Source organism: Ipomoea nil, unplaced genomic scaffold (genome assembly GCF_001879475.1).
Source record: "Ipomoea nil cultivar Tokyo-kokei standard unplaced genomic scaffold, Asagao_1.1 scaffold2283, whole genome shotgun sequence".
In the NCBI taxonomy this organism is placed as follows: Eukaryota; Viridiplantae; Streptophyta; class Magnoliopsida; order Solanales; family Convolvulaceae; genus Ipomoea; species Ipomoea nil.
The window spans coordinates 2,494,768-2,515,611 of NW_017618711.1; the positions used below are offsets into that span (position 1 = coordinate 2,494,768).

Sequence of the window (20,844 nt, forward strand, 5' to 3'; positions counted from 1 at the left end):
TTTGTACTATGTAGCCGTTGAAGGTATGGAGGATCTGATGACTTTTGTCTTTTAGCTCCAGAGATAGTACAACTTCATTAAATGCTCTTCGGGTAGCGTGTCCCATGAGTTGAGGTCCTTATTGTCCTAGGATGTTGTCACATCAGACAGGTAGAACACTCTTCTTGTTGATGAGAAGAAGGATACTTGTTGAAAAGAACTGTCTTCTTAATGACAACTCCTTCTTTCGTTGCTGTGGAGTCTTCTTTCGTCTTGATCAGCCTATCTTCTATTCATAACTCCTTTCGTGTGTTTGTTCTAGCTTAACACGAATTACAAATGAGTTATGGCAACTTTCGTCTTAGAACGAAAGTAGCGATACAATAAAAACGAAGGAGTTAGGGGTCTACTTTCTACATTACATTGGTATCATCAAAATCCTAATACATGGTTCCTAACAATTTCCCCCTTTTTGATGATGCCAAAACCTATACTCTTCTTATAAGGCTGAGAAAGTGCTCCTTAAGGATAATTCTATTAAAAGCACAGCCATTATCGAGAGTTTACAAGTATTTTCTACGAAGAAGCAGCAGAAATAAAGACAAGGACTTTTTAACTCAGACAAGTGACACGAGATGTGTGACAATGAGAGTTTCATAGATATTCAGATAAAGTCATTACAAAAACTCTGTCAAAATAAATCAAAATAAAGGATAACTTACATTTCTAAAAGATTCAACTTTTGCTAAGCTTCCTTCTTTCTTTCTTGATTGTCCTTCTCTTCCTGTCTTCTTTGTGTTCTTTCGTAGTCTATCTTCTCGTTGATTCTTACTCTGAAAGTCCTGATTGAATTGTTTCTGACGAGCTTTTCATATCCTTCTTTGATGTTTAAACTCGTGTAATTGTTGTAGGCTTCTCGAATGTTGTTGCCATCCACTACTCCAGACTTCCACCAGGAGATCAGTTCAAACGAATTCATTCCTTCTTGATAACTCTTGCCTGACTCTTTATGCACTTTGAAAGCTGCATTGTACGTGACATTATCAGGAGAGTCTTTGGTTATATTTGATAGATCTTTGATGAGATTCTTAATCCTTTCTCTTTCTCTAGTTTCATCATCTCTTCTCCTTATCTCTTCATCGTGTTTTTCCCACAACTCCTTGTTTTGTCTTTTAATCCTTTCGTTCTGGGTGCTCATGTAGTTTTGCCTCGTGTGGTTGTCTTTCTTCTTCAACCAGATGGGATTGTTACAACCTTCAAACCTCTTACCGCTTCCTTCTTCGTATGGGACATAGTCCACGAAGTTTCCAATGCCATCCATGGTAACTGAGGTATTTTTCATGAGCCTTTGTCTCAGACTTGCTTGATCTCGTCTTGACAGTCCTGTGAAGAGATATTTGGCTTCAGAGCCGAAAGATTGTCGAGCCTTGTGAGGTCTGTCTTGAGTGCGACCATAGCGTCTTTGATCATGAGACTGTCCACGAGACTTAGGTTGATGAGAGTGACCCGAGACTTTGTGAGGAGAGACTCGCTTTTCTGAAGATTTTTCTTTCGTGTTATCCCTTCTTGGTTGGTTGTCATCATCCTTATCTCTGTCATTATCCCTATTTTCCCCCTTTTTGGCATCATCAGCGCAGGCAGAAGGAGGTACAGAGGGGATTTGTTTGATTGCAAGCAGGATGTCTTGAGCATATCCTAGAATCTGAAGAGCATATTCACCAAGTTGATAGGAATTGTCTTGATAAGTGTCAATCTTGGTACAAGCTAGGTCAACACGTTCCTTGAGGCCGTAATGAGAATGCTTAATCTCGTGTTGCTGCCTAGCGACTTTGTTTGAACTTTCTTCAAGATCAGAAACTCTTTTTACCAATTGCTTAAGAGCTTTGTCGTGAGAAGGATTCGGTTGCTGCGATTGAGATTGTACATCAAGGAGTAGATTGACTTTTTGACACAAGTCATTCAATACTCTCGTGTCCTTCTCCCTTAGAGCGAGATATTGCTTGTGAATCAGTTCAGCTGAATGAACAGTTTCTCGCATGAGGTTCATAATGGTCCGTGGGGACTCAGCGATAGAATCGTCCTCAATGTGTGTTGGAGAAGAGTTCCTGTGTTCGTCATGATGTGGTGCTTCCAGATTTCCACCATGCATCGAGTGGCCAGGTTCAGGTGAGGCTTCCTTTTTGTCCTCATGAACTGGAACGATAACACGTGATGAGTGAATTGGATTTTTACTGGATGCTTCATCCGAGTCTTCGTCTTCAGATGGTATTTTCAAGAGAGGTGGTCTTTGTGGGCAGTTAGCATAGTCTGTTTCGACCAAGATAGTGTGGCTATCTTCTGGTTCTTCGTCTTCAGCACCTTCTCCTCCTTGTGGATTATTGTCATCATCATTATTATCATCAGAATCACTGTTGGCGTCTTCTGTTTCATCATCATTGACATCATCTTCATTGTCGTCTTCATTGCTCTCGTCTTCACTTTCTTCTTCATCCTCTTCGACGATTTCGTTGCCATGAACATCTTTCGTTCCACTAGCACTTCCTTTGGGATCTCGAGGATGATCTTCTGCCATTTGGGCTTTAATTTTGGATAGCAGCATGATGTAGCGAAGTTGTTTCAATTCGGCTTCAGTTGCTGGATCCATCGGAGGTTTATGAAGAGGTACTACCAAAGGAGCTTTTTCCTTCCCGAGAGATCGATGAGTTATTCTATAAGAGTACACTCGATGGATCTCCTCAATTCGCACAGCCTTTGTGACGTCCTGAGTTTCAAGCCATTGAAGTGCGAATTCTTCTTCGTCGAACATGGCTTCAAAAGATTCGAGAAAGACTCTGAGAGGTGCCGTGCGCCACTTGTGCCATTGTAGAACTCGATTGTAATCTCTTTCAATCGATTCTCTGAGAGATTTATCAAGGGTGTACTGGTCTGGAGAAGATTGACGAGCAGATGGTTTCGGGGTAAAAGATGTTTGAGCAGCTGTTATCTCGTCTACTAGTGCAGGTTCTTTTGTCAGAATTACCTGCTCTGCAATAGTAGGTTCTTGTGGGAGAGAATGAGCATCAGTTGTAGCATCTGAGGCTGCTTTTGGGATGTTTTCTGGAGAGCCCGGCTCTTGTGGAAAACTTTGACATCTTCCCTCCATTTCTACAGTAGCAGGGTCTTGAGTCAACTCTCGTAGGAGTTGCTCTGCTAGGATAGGCTCTTGTGAATGAGGAACAGGAGATGCATTCGAATTGATGGGTTTGTGAGCAACGGGACTGCTTTCGGGCAGAGAGGTTTTCAGTTCCCCCTCAGAGGTAGCTGCTTTCGAAATATCTTCCCCCTGTGAAGTTGCTTCTTTTGACAAGGGTTCCCGAATTTGAACAGATCTCATTCGACTTCGTTTGCTTAGACGAATGAGAGGTTGATCATCATCATCTTCAGAGGAGTTCTGCACTATCAAGGTTTCGAGAGAGGGATCAACTTTTGTCTTTGATTGGGTGGTGTCTGACTTTTGAGACTTAACCCGAGAAGAGGGTTTTTCTTGTTTCTGCCGTTTTGGTTTTGGTTGAGCTTCTTCGTCAGCTTTGGGGGTTTTTAACTTTCGTTTGGACTTCCCTTTGGGTAGATTGGGTTCAAGAGGAATGCCCAATTCCAATGCCTTCTGTTTGTCATATCCAGATGGCTTGTGTTTCATGTGACAGACCTTTTGACCAGGTGGAGCACCAGCACGTAGAAGCACTCCTATTGTGGTAAGAAGATGGCTTATAATGAAACCGAAGCCCATCTTCTTTGCAATGTCTCCAGGACTCTTGCGATTGTATGTGATGGTGTGAGCGATGTTGTGGAAAATGATTTTGGACCAATCAACCTTATGCTCATGAAGAAAAGCGTGCAGCATTTTCAGTTTTTCCCTTGTGACATCATCTGTGCCAGAAGTCTTGTGGTCCACAATCTTGTTGAAGATGTCTACTGCAAACTCATAATCTAACCGGAACCATTTTTTCTTGAGGGGCCAAAAGATTTTATCTTTGGAAGGTGCCTCCTTGTGTCGTATGGATTCATAGAAATCCTCCGGATCCAGATGATAATATACCAGATTGGACTTGTAGGACTCATCTCGTCTGGGAAACCCAAAAGTTGATCGAATATCCTCAGCAGTAAACACGATATGATGGTTATTAACTCTTGAAGATATGCTTGAGAAATCAGAAGCCACATAAGCATTCAAATAAAACTGAGTGACATCAAGAGGGTACCATTCATTATAGCGGTGAGTTACCAAACCAAATAAACCTGTTTCAAGTAAAAGAGCGATTATCCGATCTCCAAAGGCTTTATCCAAGACATACTTACGAAACCCTTCTTCGTCCCACATACTTCCTCCGACGATAAATGGAATTCTGGACTTAATAAACTCTATGTCTTCGGTGGGAAAGCTTGGTATAACTGGAGTGGATGATGGTTCAGGGTTCTCTGGGTTCTTTTCGGAAGGAGCCGCCATTGATGATAGAAAGCTTGACTATAGAGATTTTTGAGGGGAAGGGATGAAATTTGAGAGATGTAAAACAGACGGAGTAAAGGTTTGAGCAGGGTTTATAAAGCTCCGGGTTGGAGATCGTAAAACAGCCCATTAAGAAAACTTATTAAAAAAAATTCAGCGGTTCTTCTTCCTCAAAAGGTAACTGATCATCATGGTTACGTGATAAGAACGTGTGCAGATCTGAAACGATCATTCCCTCATTTAATGAGGAGAGAGAAAAAGCACTCAAGTGCTGAGAGGTGCATTAAATGCACGTCTTTGTCCTGTCAGACTAGTGGGATAGAGGCGATTTTCTCGGCCATTTGATCCCAATGATCCTTTATGAACGGTTCAGATTCAAGAAGAAGTAGCGTCTTGAGTACGATTCAAAAACCCGAATGTTGTTCAGAATTTCATAAGATGCACATAAAGTTGCCCGAGAGATTCATGCTGAATAATCAACATAGATACCCGAAAGATTCGAGTAAGATTCGATCAGAACAAACGTCTAAGACAGTCAGCAAGGTTACACAGATAAGACATTACATCTTATTAGCACATAGATAGGCACGCTTTTATTCAACAAACGAGAAGAGAAGACACATAAACATAGATGATGATTTTCAGAAAATCACTTTTTCTTCCTCTCAACCTTCTTGGATGAAGAACATTCAGGCTTATCTTTCTTCACCCTTCCAAACACTTCCCTATACCATCTTTTATAGCGCGGAAAGTTGGAACCAGTGGAGGACTCAGCCTCATCATCTTTGTCATACTTCTCTTCCCAATTTTCTTGTGCCAGAAAGGCCATGTAGTCCTTGTCAATCCATTCTTTTGGAATCTTTTCTTCATTCTCTGATTCAACGATGAATCCAGCCATATCATCGTATTGAAACGATGAGTCTGAATCAGAGACGAGATTGATAGGAACATTAGGACTATTGCCTGGATATAAGTCACCTTGCTCCTCCCTGAGGCGCCTAGAGGCCTCTTGGAGCTTGCGAGAGTCATTTCTTGTGAACCTTTAAGATATCGCAATATCCTTTTAGTCGCACTCAGGTGACTTTCTTTCGGTTTAGCCTGAAAGTGAGCGCATACACCAACAGCAAACGAGATATCGGGTCTACTTGCTGTTAGGTATAGAAGAGAGCCAATAATACCACGAAAATTTTTCTGATCAACTTCCTTTCCTTCATTGTCAATGTCCATCCTAAGGGATGTACTCATAGGTATTTTGACGGAACTTTTTCCATCAATGCCAAACTTTCGGATCAGATCTTTTGTGTATTTGGCTTGGTTTATAAATATCCCATCAGGACATTGTTTGACTTGTAAGCCTAGAAAATAATTCAGTTCTCCCATCATACTCATTTCAAATTTTCCTTTCATGAGATTGGAGAATTTTTCACATAGATCTGGATTCGAGCTTCCAAAGATAATATCGTCAACATATATTTGAACCAGTAGGATATGATCATTATCCTTTATACGAAAGAGTGTTTTGTCAACCACTCCTTTCGTGAAGCCACGATTGATTAGAAAACATGATAGAGTATCATACCAAGCTCGCGGAGCTTGTTTCAAACCGTAGAGTGCTTTCTTAAGGTGGTACACCTTTTCGAGGTCATTGTTGTTAGCAAAACCAGGAGGTTGTTCAACATATACTTCTTCTTCAAGAAGTCCATTCAGGAAGGCGCTTTTGACATCCATTTGATAGACTTTGAAATTTTTGTAAGCTGCAAAAGCTAAGAATATTCGTATAGCTTCCAATCTGGCTACGGGGGCGAAGGTCTCATCAAAATCAATACCTTCCTCCTGACAATATCCTTTAGCCACAAGGCGAGCTTTGTTCCTAACAATGAGTCCATCTTCACTCATTTTGTTTCTAAAAACCCATTTAGTTCCAATGACATTTTGATGTGATGGTCTTGGTACTAGTTCCCATACTTCATTTCGTTCAAATTGATGAAGTTCTTCTTGCATAGCTATTACCCAGTCAGGATCACATAAAGCTTCATCTATAGATTTCGGCTCTATTTGGGATAAGAAGCATGCCATCATACTTTCGTGTAATGACGCTCTTGTTCTAACACCTTCTTGAACATCTCCAATAACTTGATCTGGTGGATGATCTTTCAACCATCTAAGATCTGGCTCAAAGACATCTTGAGAAAGCTGAGTGTCCATCTCTGGGATATAGGGAAGGTCTATGTAGATCATTGGTTCAGGTGGTGCGTTGCTAGAAGGATTGATAGGTTGATTTCCATTTGCTTGTTCAGATGACATTTCGGGTTCTGGTACTTTCGTCTGATACTTCATGTAGGACGAAAGTAAGTCTTCTTCGTCTGAGATGTCTTCATCTACGGATTTCTGGGTATTTTGAGCTGAGATAGCAGGTATCTTGTATCCAGAAGGGTTTTTCTCAGATTGCTCATCAAATTTGACGTGGATGGATTCTTCGATAATCATTGTTCGCTTGTTCAGAACTCTGAATGCTTTGCTTATGGATGAATATCCCATGAATAATCCTTCGTCAGCTCTTTCGTCAAATGTTTTAAGATAGCTTTTGCCATTGTTGTGAATAAAACACCTGCAACCAAAAACATGAAAATATCCAATATTTGGAGTTTTACCTTTCCATAGCTCATATGGTGTTTTGTTGTGAGACTTGTTGATTAAGGATCTGTTCTGTGTATAGCATGCGGTGTTTATGGCTTCAGCCCAAAATCTCTTTGGTAGACCTGAGTGTGAGATCATTGTTCGTGCTGCTTCTTTTAGAGTTCTATTTCTTCTTTCGGCTACTCCGTTTTGCTGAGGCGTTCGTGCTGCCGAGAGTTGATGAAATATTCCATTTTGAGCACAGAAATCCTTTATCACTTTGTTGACAAATTCGGTTCCTTGATCCGATCTGATTCTTGTTATTTTGACTTCCTTTTCTGTTTGAAGTTGCTTCAGAAGATTTGGCAGAGCCGTTTCTGTTTCATTCTTCTTTTTCAAGAAAATAACCCATGTATATCTTGAAAAGTCATCTACTACCACAAGGGTATACTTTCTTCCGCTTATACTTGCTGGATCTATTGGTCCAAAAAGATCCATGTGCAGAAGGCTTAGAGATCGAGAACTTGTGTCTACATCTTTTGATTTGAAGGACGATCTCAGCTGTTTTCCCTTTTGGCAGGCATCACATAACCTATCTTTCGTGTAAGATGTTTCGGGTAAGCCTCTCACAAGATTCCTTTTTGCAAGCTTATTTATTGTCTTCATGTTCAAGTGGCTTAGCTTGTTGTGCCATTCTTGATTGAGATCTGCATTGCTCTTAGCTACAAGACAAATGTTAGTATTAGAAGAATTTAATGAAATTACATACATGTTCTTCTTTCGTTGGCCTGTAAGTGCTGTCCTGCCATCCTTCGTGTTTATGATTTTGCACTCTTCTTTAAGGAATTCTACTTTGTATCCTTTATCGCAGAACTGACTTGTGCTTAGAAGGTTGAATTTAAGTTCTTCTACATAGGAGACATCTTGTATGATTATTCCTTTCTTGATGATATCTCCTTTTCCTCGAGTCCATTAGAACTTTCCACACTTCCATAGCATTTTTACATTTTCTGACTCTGGGGAAGAGTGAATCATCTAGAGAGTTGTAAAGAATGTTCCTTGCCACATTGTCCAGGTTTGCTCTTGTTCTTTCTTCCGAGTTATACTGCTCTTTCGGCTTTGGTATTATTTGTGGAGCATCTGGTCCTTGAGCAGCAGCCTGTGCATTTGCCATCATCACTGTGATAGGTCCAGTAGTTATGACGTCCCACATTTCATCATGAATAGAGCACAGAAGAGTCTGCATTCTTAATTTCCAGTCATCAAACTTGGCAAGACTAAAAGCAAGCTGTCTAGAGCGATTTTGTGCATGTTCCTTTTCCATTTTTTTTTAAAAAAATCGTGCAACTAGGAAGATCCCAAAAAAAAAAACAAAGGTGGATCTACCAAGCAGTAAAACGCAAAAAGCCTTCACCGTTCAAGGTATTCGGCTCTGATACCACTTGTTGGTCCCGATAGATTGTATGGTGAGTCTAGAGGGGGGGGGGGGGGTGAATAGACTCTCGTTTTTCTTTAAATTCTTTAACAGAAAAACCTTGACAACACTTTTGAGAAGGATAAGCACAGCGGAAAGGTTATTAAGAGAGGGTTGCACGAGTTTGATGAGAAGATAAGATAAGTGATGAAAAGGATGATATGCAAGCAGTAAATTAAAGCAGTAAGTAAAGAGAGGAGCGAGACGAGATTTTATAGTGGTTCGGCCAAACTTTGCCTACTTCCACTCTTCTTCCACAACTGCTGGAAGGATTGCACTATCACTTCTTTAGTACAAATACACAAAGACTTCCTTGATCACTAAGCCGAACAGCCTTTGAAGGTTTTTCAACTCCGAGAGTTTACTCCGCCTCTATCAACTTCTTCTTCTAAGTTGAGGTTGGTGAGAAAGAATTTCTTGATTCCTCCAACTGTGAAGTCTTGTAGGTGAGGGATGATTGCTTCAAATGTGCAAGACTTCTTACAAGATGTAGGGCAGTGATGGATGATCTACTTCAAATGCCTTAACACCTTAACTAGCTGGTTCACAAAAAGCTTTGATATTTGATCACTTTTAAGAGCTTTTTGCAAGAGAGAGAGTAGTGTGATAAAAATGAACCAGCACCTTCTTAGTTGATGAAGGTTGGTTTATATAGGTGATGAAAATTCATCCGTTGGAGGGAAATGAATTTTTAAATCTTTTATCTGTTGGACAAGGACCATGGAGCCTCATGCATTTAATGCTTCATTAATGGGTTTGTACTATGTAGCCGTTGAAGGTATGGAGGATCTGATGACTTTTGTCTTTTAGCTCCAGAGATAGTACAACTTCATTAAATGCTCTTCGGGTAGCGTGTCCCATGAGTTGAGGTCCTTATTGTCCTAGGATGTTGTCACATCAGACAGGTAGAACATTCTTCTTGTTGATGAGAAGAAGGATACTTGTTGAAAAGAACTGTCTTCTTAATGACAACTCCTTCTTTCGTTGCTGTGGAGTCTTCTTTCGTCTTGATCAGCCTATCTTCTATTCATAACTCCTTTCGTGTGTTTGTTCTAGCTTAACACGAATTACAAATGAGTTATGGCAACTTTCGTCTTAGAACGAAAGTAGCGATACAATAAAAACGAAGGAGTTAGGGGTCTACTTTCTACATTACATTGGTATCATCAAAATCCTAATACATGGTTCCTAACAAATAATATTAGAAAAGTTGAGTAGCACAATTACACCACCATCCTTGAACCAATATAAAATTTTTGTATCATTTTACTTTGCCCACTTCAACATCACTCACATTATTTACTTTGTTTTTTTTTTTTTCCTCTATGTGACTAATAATTTTTCAAAATCTATTTTTGGCGTACTAAATTTCAATATTGTTGAGAAAATTAACTTCTTTAGTCAAATCTTCCAAGTCAAGCGCCAAAAGCGCAACTTTTAAATTTAAAAAGTCTAGTCACATTTTCTCTAAATTTTTTTTTTTATCACGGTCAACATCATAAAAATATTCTTTTTCATCATGGTCGGGATCATAATATGTGTGTGTGTGTATGTGTGTGTGTGTATATAAAATATATATATATATACACACACACACACAATGAGTTAATAATGTTAACTACGTAAATCAATTGTAAATAAAAAAAAATCATAACAATAAAATAGAGTTTAATACAATAAAGGTTCATACTCCAACATAACCAATAAGTTCTCATGCTCCAACAAGTTTTCAGTTCTCATATATTGTAATAACAACTAATTAACACGCGTAATCATAAAAGGAGTTCAATTATCACATTGATCACTGAACTCATTTATTCAGATATTTTTATATATAACTCTATTGTTCCGCTCATGAATGCAACATACTAAAACATGCTACGTCATATGCATTTGAAACCCTTTGGAGCCCTGCGTCCACACAGCTTGAGAAGAGTATATGTAGCAATGTCGACATTGTTGATACGGCGAACAGTGAGTTTAGATGATGTGCAAAGACATGTAGCAGCTTGGAGATTAGTCAGCCCTCTAAGGCAGTTGCAGCAAGGCCTTATGGGAATACTGTGATCAATCTGCAAGACTGAACCGATCTTCTTGAGTGCAAGAGCACATGCACCCAACTCTAGTCTGTCTCTAGGGCATGTTCCACCGTTGTTATTAGAAGGTGGGATAGCAGGTTGACCACCATTGCCACTGTTAGGAGGTGAGATAGGGGGTTGGGTGGCATTGACACCGTTGGAAGAAGGTGAGATAGGGGGTTGCAAAGTACCACCATCATTGCCACTTGGAGGGGAGATAGGGGGTTTACCATTATTTGGAGGTGCGGTAGAGGGTTGACCACCACTACTAACATTACTTAGAGGTGACAAAGAGGGTTGCCCACTACCCGGAGGTGAGATAGTGGGTTGGCTATTACTCGCAGGTGAGATAGGCGGTTGACCACTACTTGGTTGTAGGATAGGTGGTCTGCCACCACTTGGAGGTGAAACGATTGGTTGACCATTACCTGAAGGTACTATAGGGGGCAGACCACCACCTGAAGGTGAGATAGGGGGTTGGTTATTACTCGCAGGTGAGACAGGTGGTTGACCACTACCTGGTGGTGGGATAGGTGGTTGGTCACCACTTGAAGGTGAAACAGTGGGTTGACCATTACCTGAAGGTACAATAGGGGGTAGACCAGAAACCGAATGTGAGATAGGAGGTTGGCCACTACCTGAAGGTGAGATAGGGGGTTGGCCACCAACCGAAGGTGAGATAGGGGGTTGAGCACCGGCCGAAGGTGAGATAGGGGGTTGCAAAGTACCACCATCATTGCCACTTGGAGGGGAGATAGGGGGTTTACCATTATTTGGAGGTGCGGTAGAGGGTTGGCCACCACTACTAACATTACTTAGAGGTGACAAAGAGGGTTGCCCACTACCCGGAGGTGAGATAGTGGGTTGGCTATTACTCGCAGGTGAGACAGGCGGTGGACCACTACTTGGTTGTAGGATAGGTGGTCTGCCACCACTTGGAGGTGAAACGATTGGTTGACCATTACCTGAAGGTACTATAGGGGGCAGACCACCACCTGAAGGTGACATAGGGGGTTGGCCATTACTCGCAGGTGAGACAGGTGGTTGACCACTACCTGGTGGTGGGATAGGTGGTTGGTCACCACTTGAAGGTGAAACAGTGGGTTGACCATTACCTGAAGGTACAATAGGGGGTTGACCAGAAACCGAATGTGAGATAGGAGGTTGGCCACCACCTGAAGGTGAGATAGGGGGTTGGCCACCAACCGAAGGTGAGATAGGGGGTTGAGCACCAGCTGAAGGTGAGATAGGGGGTTGGCCACCACCCGAAGGTGAGATAGGGGGTTGGCCACCAACCGAAGGTGAGATAGGGGGTTGGCCACCACCCGAAGGTGAGATAGGGGGTTGTCCACCACCCGAAGGTAAGATAGGAGGTTGACTAGAACCGGAAGGTGAGATAGGGGGTTGGGCACCACCCGAAGGTGAGATCAGGGGTTGGGCACCAACCGAAGGTGAGATAGGGGGTTGTCCACCAACCGAAGTTGGGATAGGGGGTTGTCCACCAACCGAAGGTGAGATAGGGGTTTGGCCACTACCTGCAGGTGAGATAGGTGGTTGGCCACTACCCTGAGGTGAGACAGGGGGTTGGCTACTGCCATCATTGCTAGGTGGTGTTCCACTACTACCGGGTGAGATAGGGGGTTGGCCACTACTACCGGGTGAGATAGGGGGCTGGCCACTACTATCGGGTGATAGGGGTGGTTGGCCGCTACCCTGAGGTGAGATACCACCAGGTGGTTGGCCACTACCGGGAGAAATAGGGGGTTGACCAATACCCGTAGGTGACATGGGTGGTTGGCCATTTCCACTAGTGTTAGGTGGTGAGATAGGCGGTATGCTATTACCAGGAGAGATAGGGGAATTAGGAGGTTGGCCACTAACAGAAGGTGGGATAGAGGGTTGGCCTCCTCCACCAATACTAGGAGGTGAGAATGGGGGTTGGCCAGTTTCGATACATGTACAAGGAGTTGGGGTGGGTGCGTATTGAGAATTAGCAATAGCAAGGAATAGGAAAATGAGGGAAAGTAAAAGGATGGTTGGGGCTTGGGATTTAGAATCCATACCCAAGAAATTAATGCAAATGTTTGTGATTTTTTTTGCTAGTAAGTTGATTGAAGAGTTTGTGAAAGGTGATGAGTATTTATATTTGCAAGTGATGAGCTTATTTATTTCAAAGAAATATGATTAATTGATCTAATGGTACAATTTCACTTGGAGTCCCTAAATTTCTACTATTAACATATGGGTGTCTTCATATCTTATAAATCACACCTAATTCCCATAAATTTTATTGTATTTTTCATTATTTCATTTCATAATGATTTCCTATTAATTATTTATCATGCATAAAGGAATTTTCTAACAGATCAGAATAATATACAAAATTTACTTCTTATGTTATTTGTAAAATAATTTAGAGTCAAAGTGTAATTTGGTTAACCCTCAAAGGTGAATTGGAAAATAGTAAATTTGACTAATGAGATTGTTGTACTCCGCCATTGTTCCCATTAAAGTGTTAGGCATGTAATTAAAAGTAGATGAAGGACTACTTATTACAACCAAATTAAAATTAACTCTCGTGAATTTCTTATTTTAGTAATTACAAATATTTGTATTAGAACATTACACATATCTTGATCAATGAGGTGGATTATTTCAAAAAATAAGTATGCGTGTTTGGGCTAGCTACAATAAGCAAATTATATCGTGCATCGCGGTGCATAATCGATTATGCACCGTGCATCAAAACGACGTCGTTTTGTTTAATGAAAAAAAAAGGCATCTATTTCGCGTCGTTCTGCACCTTTCCGCAAAAAGTAACTCTGTTATTCAATTTCATTTTGTATACACTGCAATTTCAGTTCAACACAACTACAGTTTCATTTCGATATAACTACAGTTTCATTCCATATTTATAGACTCAAATATGTGAAAATATTATTTCATTTTATTTTATATACATTATAGTTTTATTAAAACACAACTACATGATCATTTTGATATAATTATAGCTTCATTGTGAAATGTTATTCAATTTCATGTGAAATGTTATTCAATATACACTCAAATATGTGAAATATTATTCAATTTCATTTTATATATACTGCAGTTTCATTTCACCACAACTACAGTATCATTTTGATATAATTGCAGTTTCATTTGATAATATAAAAATAATACGTGAGACAGTGTCGAATTAGATATACTACAGTGTCAGTTTAGATACACTGTAGTGTCAATTGATAATTAACATACAAAAAATGTGCGCTCTGTTAATACTAACGGCGCGTCGTTTCTTTACTTAAAGAAACCGCGCCGTTTTGACCGTGCACCGCGGTCCACGATATAACGACTGGCTACAATATTAAGGAAACATAAAATATTTTTACATTATATTAAATAATTTATTACATTAAAAATATTAATTTATTAGAGAGAGGAACTTTTAGCAACACATTTCAAACTAGCTTCTTAAAAAGTTATAATGTATTTGTATTTGATTTTTAAAATTCATCTTGTGAATTAAAAATTTGTAAAAATGATGATGTCCTTATAAATTAAATCATTTTTATTAAGTCACTATTTTTGGTTGAAACAATTACTGAATTAAGCCATCCACTATTTAATATAATTATTTAAATACAATTTAAGCGATTATAACACTACATCCACTACGTACTCCATTAATTTATTTAGGTATACACTTAGGACAACGCGTGAGAATTCACTTTGTCAACGTACGTCCTCCTAGCTAGTGCGGACAAAACTACAATCGTTATACCGTGCACCAGGGCACATAGCAATGTGCGCTCCGCACCTACTAAAACGACGCCGTTTTATATTCTGTTATAAAATTCTTTACATTCAAAACAGGGGATTTTTATGCTTTTAAAAAAAATTATGTGTTTTCAGGTATAAAATTATGTGTTTTCTATTATATAATTTTGCACATTCAAAACATGAGAATTTTCAGTTATAAAATTCTGTGTTTTCACTTTTCAGGTATAAAATTATGTGTTTTCTATTATATAATTCTGTACATTCGAAACATGAGGATTTTCATTTATAAAAATTATGTGTTTTCAGGTATAAAATTATGTGTTTTCAGGTATAAAATTATGTGTTTTCAAGTATAAAATTATGTATTTTCAGGTATAAAATTCTGTGTTTTCTATTATACAATTCTGTACATTCGAAACATGAATTTTTTTTAAAAGGTACAAAATGACGTCGTTTTGGGTCATGACACACAATGCACTGTGCACCCTGGTGCACGATATAATTTGACACAAAACTATACATGATATAACTTTTTAAGAGGGTCTGAGGGTGAACCATGTGGGATATCCGGTAGAACATGCTTACAGTTAAAAAATAATAAGGGCCGATATTATCTATCCATTTAAGTAGATCAGATATATTAAGAGTGGTTAAAAAATAATAAAAAATGAAGTTTGTTTTAATATTGCAAAGTGTTAATTTCAACGGAGGTTCTTTGTCTTGGATAGTAATTTTAAATTTAGTTTCAGACTATCATTTTTACCATTTAACACCCTAGACTATCATATTTTAAACACTTTTGGTTATTTTGATGATTTTTCTAGTGAAACTCTATTTTAGACAAGGGTATTTTTTAGGAAAAAGCACCACAATGAAATGCACAAATATACCAAAAAACACACAACACACCCCAAAAATACACCATATAACTCACCACTCCAATGGTGTATTCTGAACACTCTATGATGCTTTTAGTCATACCTAGTGATGCGTATCGAATTTGTGCATGTTTTTTTGGTGTGCATTTTCTAACATGGATGGTGTATATTTGTATAACTATTAGTGCGGTCGCACTGACCGCTCGGGAAGGCACCAACACGAATTCTCAAATACACCACAGTAAGGTTAATAATGCACCAAGAATGAACATAAAACACACAACACTATGATTTGATATATTATGGTGCCCAATGACGACTTTAACCTTGCAGTTCGCGTACTGTGAGAACGCGCGCGAAAATATCGGAAAAGCCTTGATGAATGTGATTCGTTGGATTTATCTAATCTAATGGCCTACAATTAACCGCACCGCCACACCTAAGTGCACTGCCGCACTTGAACCTTCCTCTATATATATATATATATATATATCTTGTCGCTAGAGCGAGCTTTCTATATAATAATTTTGTGACTCTTCTGGAGCTCATGTTAATAAAACTGTGAACAAATCTATTATCTTGTTAAATTTTATTTAATGTACCCATTTGTTATTTATGCAATACAAGCTTTATTGTCTTCACATTGGACAATAAAGGTACTTCATACTCTTCATATAAGAGTGGGGATAATTCATAGTTATGCAAGTATAAATTATATCTTGATTTCTTTCATAATGCAACTACTGGAACAAAAAGCAAATACATACACAATTTAGTCCTCAAATACAATCGTGATAATTCATACATATAGTAGATACCCAATTTAGTCATCAACAAATAGCCAATAGTACTTGATTTCTTTCATTATGCAAGTTAATACCAAATTGATTCATTGACTATAGTTGTTTTTCTCGATTTAGTCCTAAATGACATTATTTTGTGTTTAATTTAGTCTTAAACTATTGGACAAAGACAAAATAATATTCTGATGAAAATGTTGAGGCAAGCTATTAGGCATTTTCATTGTTTAAGTTGTTAGTGAAGGTATAAAATCTGAATTATTTGTTTATTACATGTTTGAAAATTAACAAGAACAACAAACAATAATAATGGTAGAAAAGTATAAAAAAAAAATTACGAGGTTTGGCAATAATGTGCCTACGTCCACATGAGTGAAAAACTATTTTTTATTCATAGTGATGGTGATATTGGTTATACAACACCTAGGAATACAACAATGTATTTATAGGCATATATCCCTATACAATGGCCTGACCCAATCCGCGCCACTCATATTCCTTATATGAGACAAATTCATTTTCCTTATATGAGACAAACTCAACAATCTCCACATTGATGAATATGCCCTTTTAAGAGAAAAGACTTATCTCACAATCTCCACCTTGACGAATATGCCCTTTAGGAGAAAAGACAACTCAGCAAATCTCTATCTTGACGAATATGCCCCTTAGGAGAAAATACTTATCTCACATATACACATGAGTCGGAGCAAACATGATCATCCCAACTGCCCAGCATCATGCACCACGCAGCATCAAATGTTTCCTAATGCATTTTCACTAACTGCTTCGTACCGAACCATTCACCTTCAGCCGTCGATCTGCCATACTAGCCGCGACTCATGCTATATCGAGCATGCACCACGCTCTATTTAGCGTTCCTCGGTGCATGCTCACGAACTACTTCAATTCATCCCAAGCCGTTCGCCATTACCAGTTGACTTGCCATACCAGTCATGACTCATGCCGTCCGACCGATACCAGGTCCACACCCCTCCTGGTATTCACGCTGCCCAACACTACAAGGCCCCTCACCACCTTCACATCTTATAGCATCTAGAAACACCCAACAAGTCCAAACAATGTCTGATATTGTCACTAGTAATTGCTAGAACATCACATTCACTATAATTTGAGTCATCAACTTGTACCACGTTCGCAGCCTCTACCAGATTAGCTGGCTTTTCCACCTTCAAGGAAGACCCTAGATTGCCATATCCCGAAATTCTCATGACCATCAAACTTTAATACCTTGAATTCCGTACTTGAACTGGTCATCCCAACAGTACTCTATACCAATTTGTTGAGATCAACAAGAATAAGAAACAAAAATAATGGCAGCAAAGTAAAGAATGCAAGATTTACGTGGTTCGGCAATGTGTCTACGTTCACATGAATGAAACTATTCTTTATTCATATGGTGATACTGGTGATGATACAACACCTAAAGATACAAGCAATGTATTTATATGCATCTATCCTTATACAATAGGTCTGACCCTATCGCTCCACTCCTTATTTCTTATAATGAGACAAATTTCTATTCTTTATATTATATGAGACAAACTCAACATTATGAATATATATTTATAACTTTATAATATATTTTATGCATCCACTAGTGAATCGCTAATATTATGAAAATTGAATTTTAAATAATTTTAGTCAAACTTTTTTAATTAATTCAACAACTGAACCACACGTACATAAAATAGTACATAGGAAGTAAATAATTAATATTTAACTATCTAGTAATTTCTTAATTTTATATAATTTGTGATAACGATACACGTAACTGTAAATGGAGTTTAGTTTATCATATCACTCACTAAACTCATTTATTTAGATATTTGATATATGTAACTCGATCTACTATTCCATGTGTGAATGTGGCAGGCATTGTATAGAATGATAGGCGGGCGTTTAGCATGTGATAGCATTATTTGGAGGATTGCGATTACAAAGCTTGATAGCAGCCCTGACAGTAGCGTCGACATTGACGATGTTGCGAAGAAAAATCTGAATTGTGAAGCAAAGACATTTAGCGGCATCGGCATCGACGCCAATTCCAGAAAGGAAGCCGCAGCAACTACGCCTTCTGGAATCATTGGGAGGAATCTGTTCTGAATCACTCACCGCTTTTAGTAAATCAGTACATGCATCCAATTCCACTGGTCTCTTATTGCAACTTCCATCGCCGCTGGGAGTTGAGAACATCGGAGGTTGATTACCGCCGCCGTTGCGAGGCGGTGAGATCACCAGAGGTTGATTACCGCCGCCGTTGCTAGGAGGTGAGATCGGAGGATGATTGCCGCTGTCATCTGTAAAAGATATGGTCGTAGAAGGTTGATTACCGCCACCATTGGTAGGAGGTGAGATCGGAGGAGGATCGCCGCCGTCTTGTATAGTAATTAGGGTAGGAGATGGGACAGGTGCAAGTGCAGAAATAACGAGGGAAAACGATGCAAGGCTGAGGGAAAGTAGGAGGATGGCTAAGGCTTGGAATTTATTGGAGGCCATAGTTGAGAAATTAAAGAAAATGTAATTTGCTTTGGTTGTATGTTTGAAGTGTGCTTAATTGTAATGTAAATGTGAGTATTTATTCTTCCAAAAGGTTGAACTCCAACCCTAAGGGCTCCCCACATTCTGACCCGACAGAATATTTAGGAGGATGTAAATCATGGTAATTGTCTCCCTCACTTTGAGAGGTAATTTTCACACTATCACGGATGAGACTCGATTCCTAGTTATTCTTCTAACTTTTCACCTCTATGACCAGTTGAGCTACCCATGCGGATAAATGTGGGTATTTATAGTTGCAAGCAAGGAGGAGCATATTTAATTCAAAGAGTTAATGACTAATTTCGTCCGTTGATTATAGCGAAATTATCAATTTGATCATCGACTATTCTCCTTACCAAATTAAATCTTTAACTTTAAAAATTTATCTAATTGCGTTTGCCCGTCAATTTGAGCCGTATAATGATAATCAATTTGAGCTGTAGGATAATAACAGATCATAAGACAAAATTAGATAAGATTTTCAAAATTAAATGACTTAATTTGGTAAAGATGATAATCAAAAATCAAATTGATAATTTCACTATAGTTAAGTACCAAATCGATGATTAACTCTAATTCAAAGAAACACCATCAATTGATTCAATGGAAATTTTCTACTTGAAACCCTCTGAATTTATACTATTTACATTTGGATATTTTCTCATTTTAAAACTTTACACCTATTTCCAATCAAAGTTCATTTTTATTGTACTTTAATTTAATTCATTCCATGTTGATTTGGATATCTTCTAATTCTTTTTACTATAAATAATTTTTCCAATCAATTTTTTTTTTTCAATAATCCAATATATATGAGATATACAAATTAAAGTTCTAGTTAATATTTAAGTCTATAAAGGATGAAAAGATATAATCATAATAAAAGTCCTCTAGTAGTGTCCACATTTATTTATTTACAACAAACCCCCTTGGGCATTACTATATCATACTCATGCGTTCTTAAAAAGCTAACTAGAAAATCCCAATGTGAAAAACCTATATTATGAACTATTTATATTAGATTATGATGATACCAAACATACTAAGAATTTAGGTCATCAACCCTTTTTTTTAATATAATTTTAGAATTAGGAACTTTTTAATTATAACATCCACATAGTTATCCTTAGAGGCGAATTATACCACTCGAAAAGTAAAACAACCAGATAGTAGTTCAATCCGCAAAGTAGATTAACCAAAATAGTCTATAATTAGCCCGTATAGTCAAGATCAATTCGAGAAGACAAGAAGTCGGAGGATTAGAAGATGAAGAGTTCAAGACAAAGAGTTGAATATTCAAATGGTGCAAAGGGCAAATAATGGAAGGGTCGAATGGTTTAAAGAATCGAATGGTTCAAAGGTTTCGTAGAGTAGTAAAGCTCACGAAATATAATGTTAACGGGATATATGGTTGATACCATTCTATGATTCAAGGGTTGAATTTTCAATCAAATACCCGAGTTGTAAGGGTTGTCCAGAATTTGGATTGCAATCAAAAAAGAAGATTTTGCAAGGTTCAAGATCTGAGAAGTGACCTAGTCACCGTTTAGATAAGCCAAACTACAATCCGCACAATACATTGTCAGAAAAGTGATTAAGGATATTCCATGCCTCACAGTTCTTTCAAGGTTTCAAGTTTGCCTAGGAACATTAATCGAGTTGAGGAAGATTTTTCACTTTTGGCCAAAACAAAAAGTACACAAAAGATCTAAGTTTTCATGAGCTTAAAGTTAAGCAATGCCTGAAAATTTTAACTTGGACAACCTAACAAGCAAAACCACCATACCGGTCATTACACATTGGATAAAGACTACCCGTTTGAATTTTGTTTCCCTCTAATGAACAAATTTAAATGACTCTATAAATACCTCATTTCAAGCTGAAAGATGTGATGGTCTTTTTTCATAAGTCATACAAGAGATCAAAAAGGCTTTATAAGTGCAAATTCAAGTAAACCAGGGAGAGATAGATTCAAAATCAAAGGCTTTCATGCCATTATCGAGACCACAAGAGTTAGGCACATTCAAGCTCATCTCAAGCCAAATCAACCAAGGTGGAGAAGAATAAATTATTGGTGTTCAAAAACCATTTCTCTACTTGTATTTAAGGTAAAAATATTAGTAAAACCTCTTAAGTGTTGTGAAGAAGAGCGGAGTAGACTAAGTTAACCTAACCATTGTAAATATGCATAAAT

The 20,844-nt window shown here is 38.4% G+C and overlaps 2 protein-coding genes across 2 annotated transcripts; both read right to left on the minus strand.

Annotated features, from left to right (window-relative positions):
• Nucleotides 1-11,363: 11,363 nt before the first annotated feature.
• Nucleotides 11,364-12,691, minus strand: LOC109151181 (basic proline-rich protein-like). The gene is made up of 2 exons (XM_019299100.1): nucleotides 11,441-12,691; nucleotides 11,364-11,372 (listed from the first exon to the last, which is right to left on the minus strand). The coding sequence occupies exons 1-2, from the start codon at nucleotides 12,689-12,691 to the stop codon at nucleotides 11,364-11,366; spliced, it is 1,260 nt and encodes a 419-aa protein (XP_019154645.1).
• Nucleotides 12,692-17,996: 5,305 nt separating this feature from the next.
• LOC109151253 (pEARLI1-like lipid transfer protein 3) lies at nucleotides 17,997-18,623 on the minus strand. Its single transcript, XM_019299174.1, has 2 exons — nucleotides 18,513-18,623; nucleotides 17,997-18,473 (listed from the first exon to the last, which is right to left on the minus strand). Exons 1-2 carry the CDS (start codon nucleotides 18,606-18,608, stop codon nucleotides 18,012-18,014), a joined length of 558 nt encoding a protein of 185 aa, XP_019154719.1. The 5' UTR covers nucleotides 18,609-18,623; the 3' UTR covers nucleotides 17,997-18,011.
• Between the last annotated feature and the right edge of the window lie 2,221 nt (nucleotides 18,624-20,844).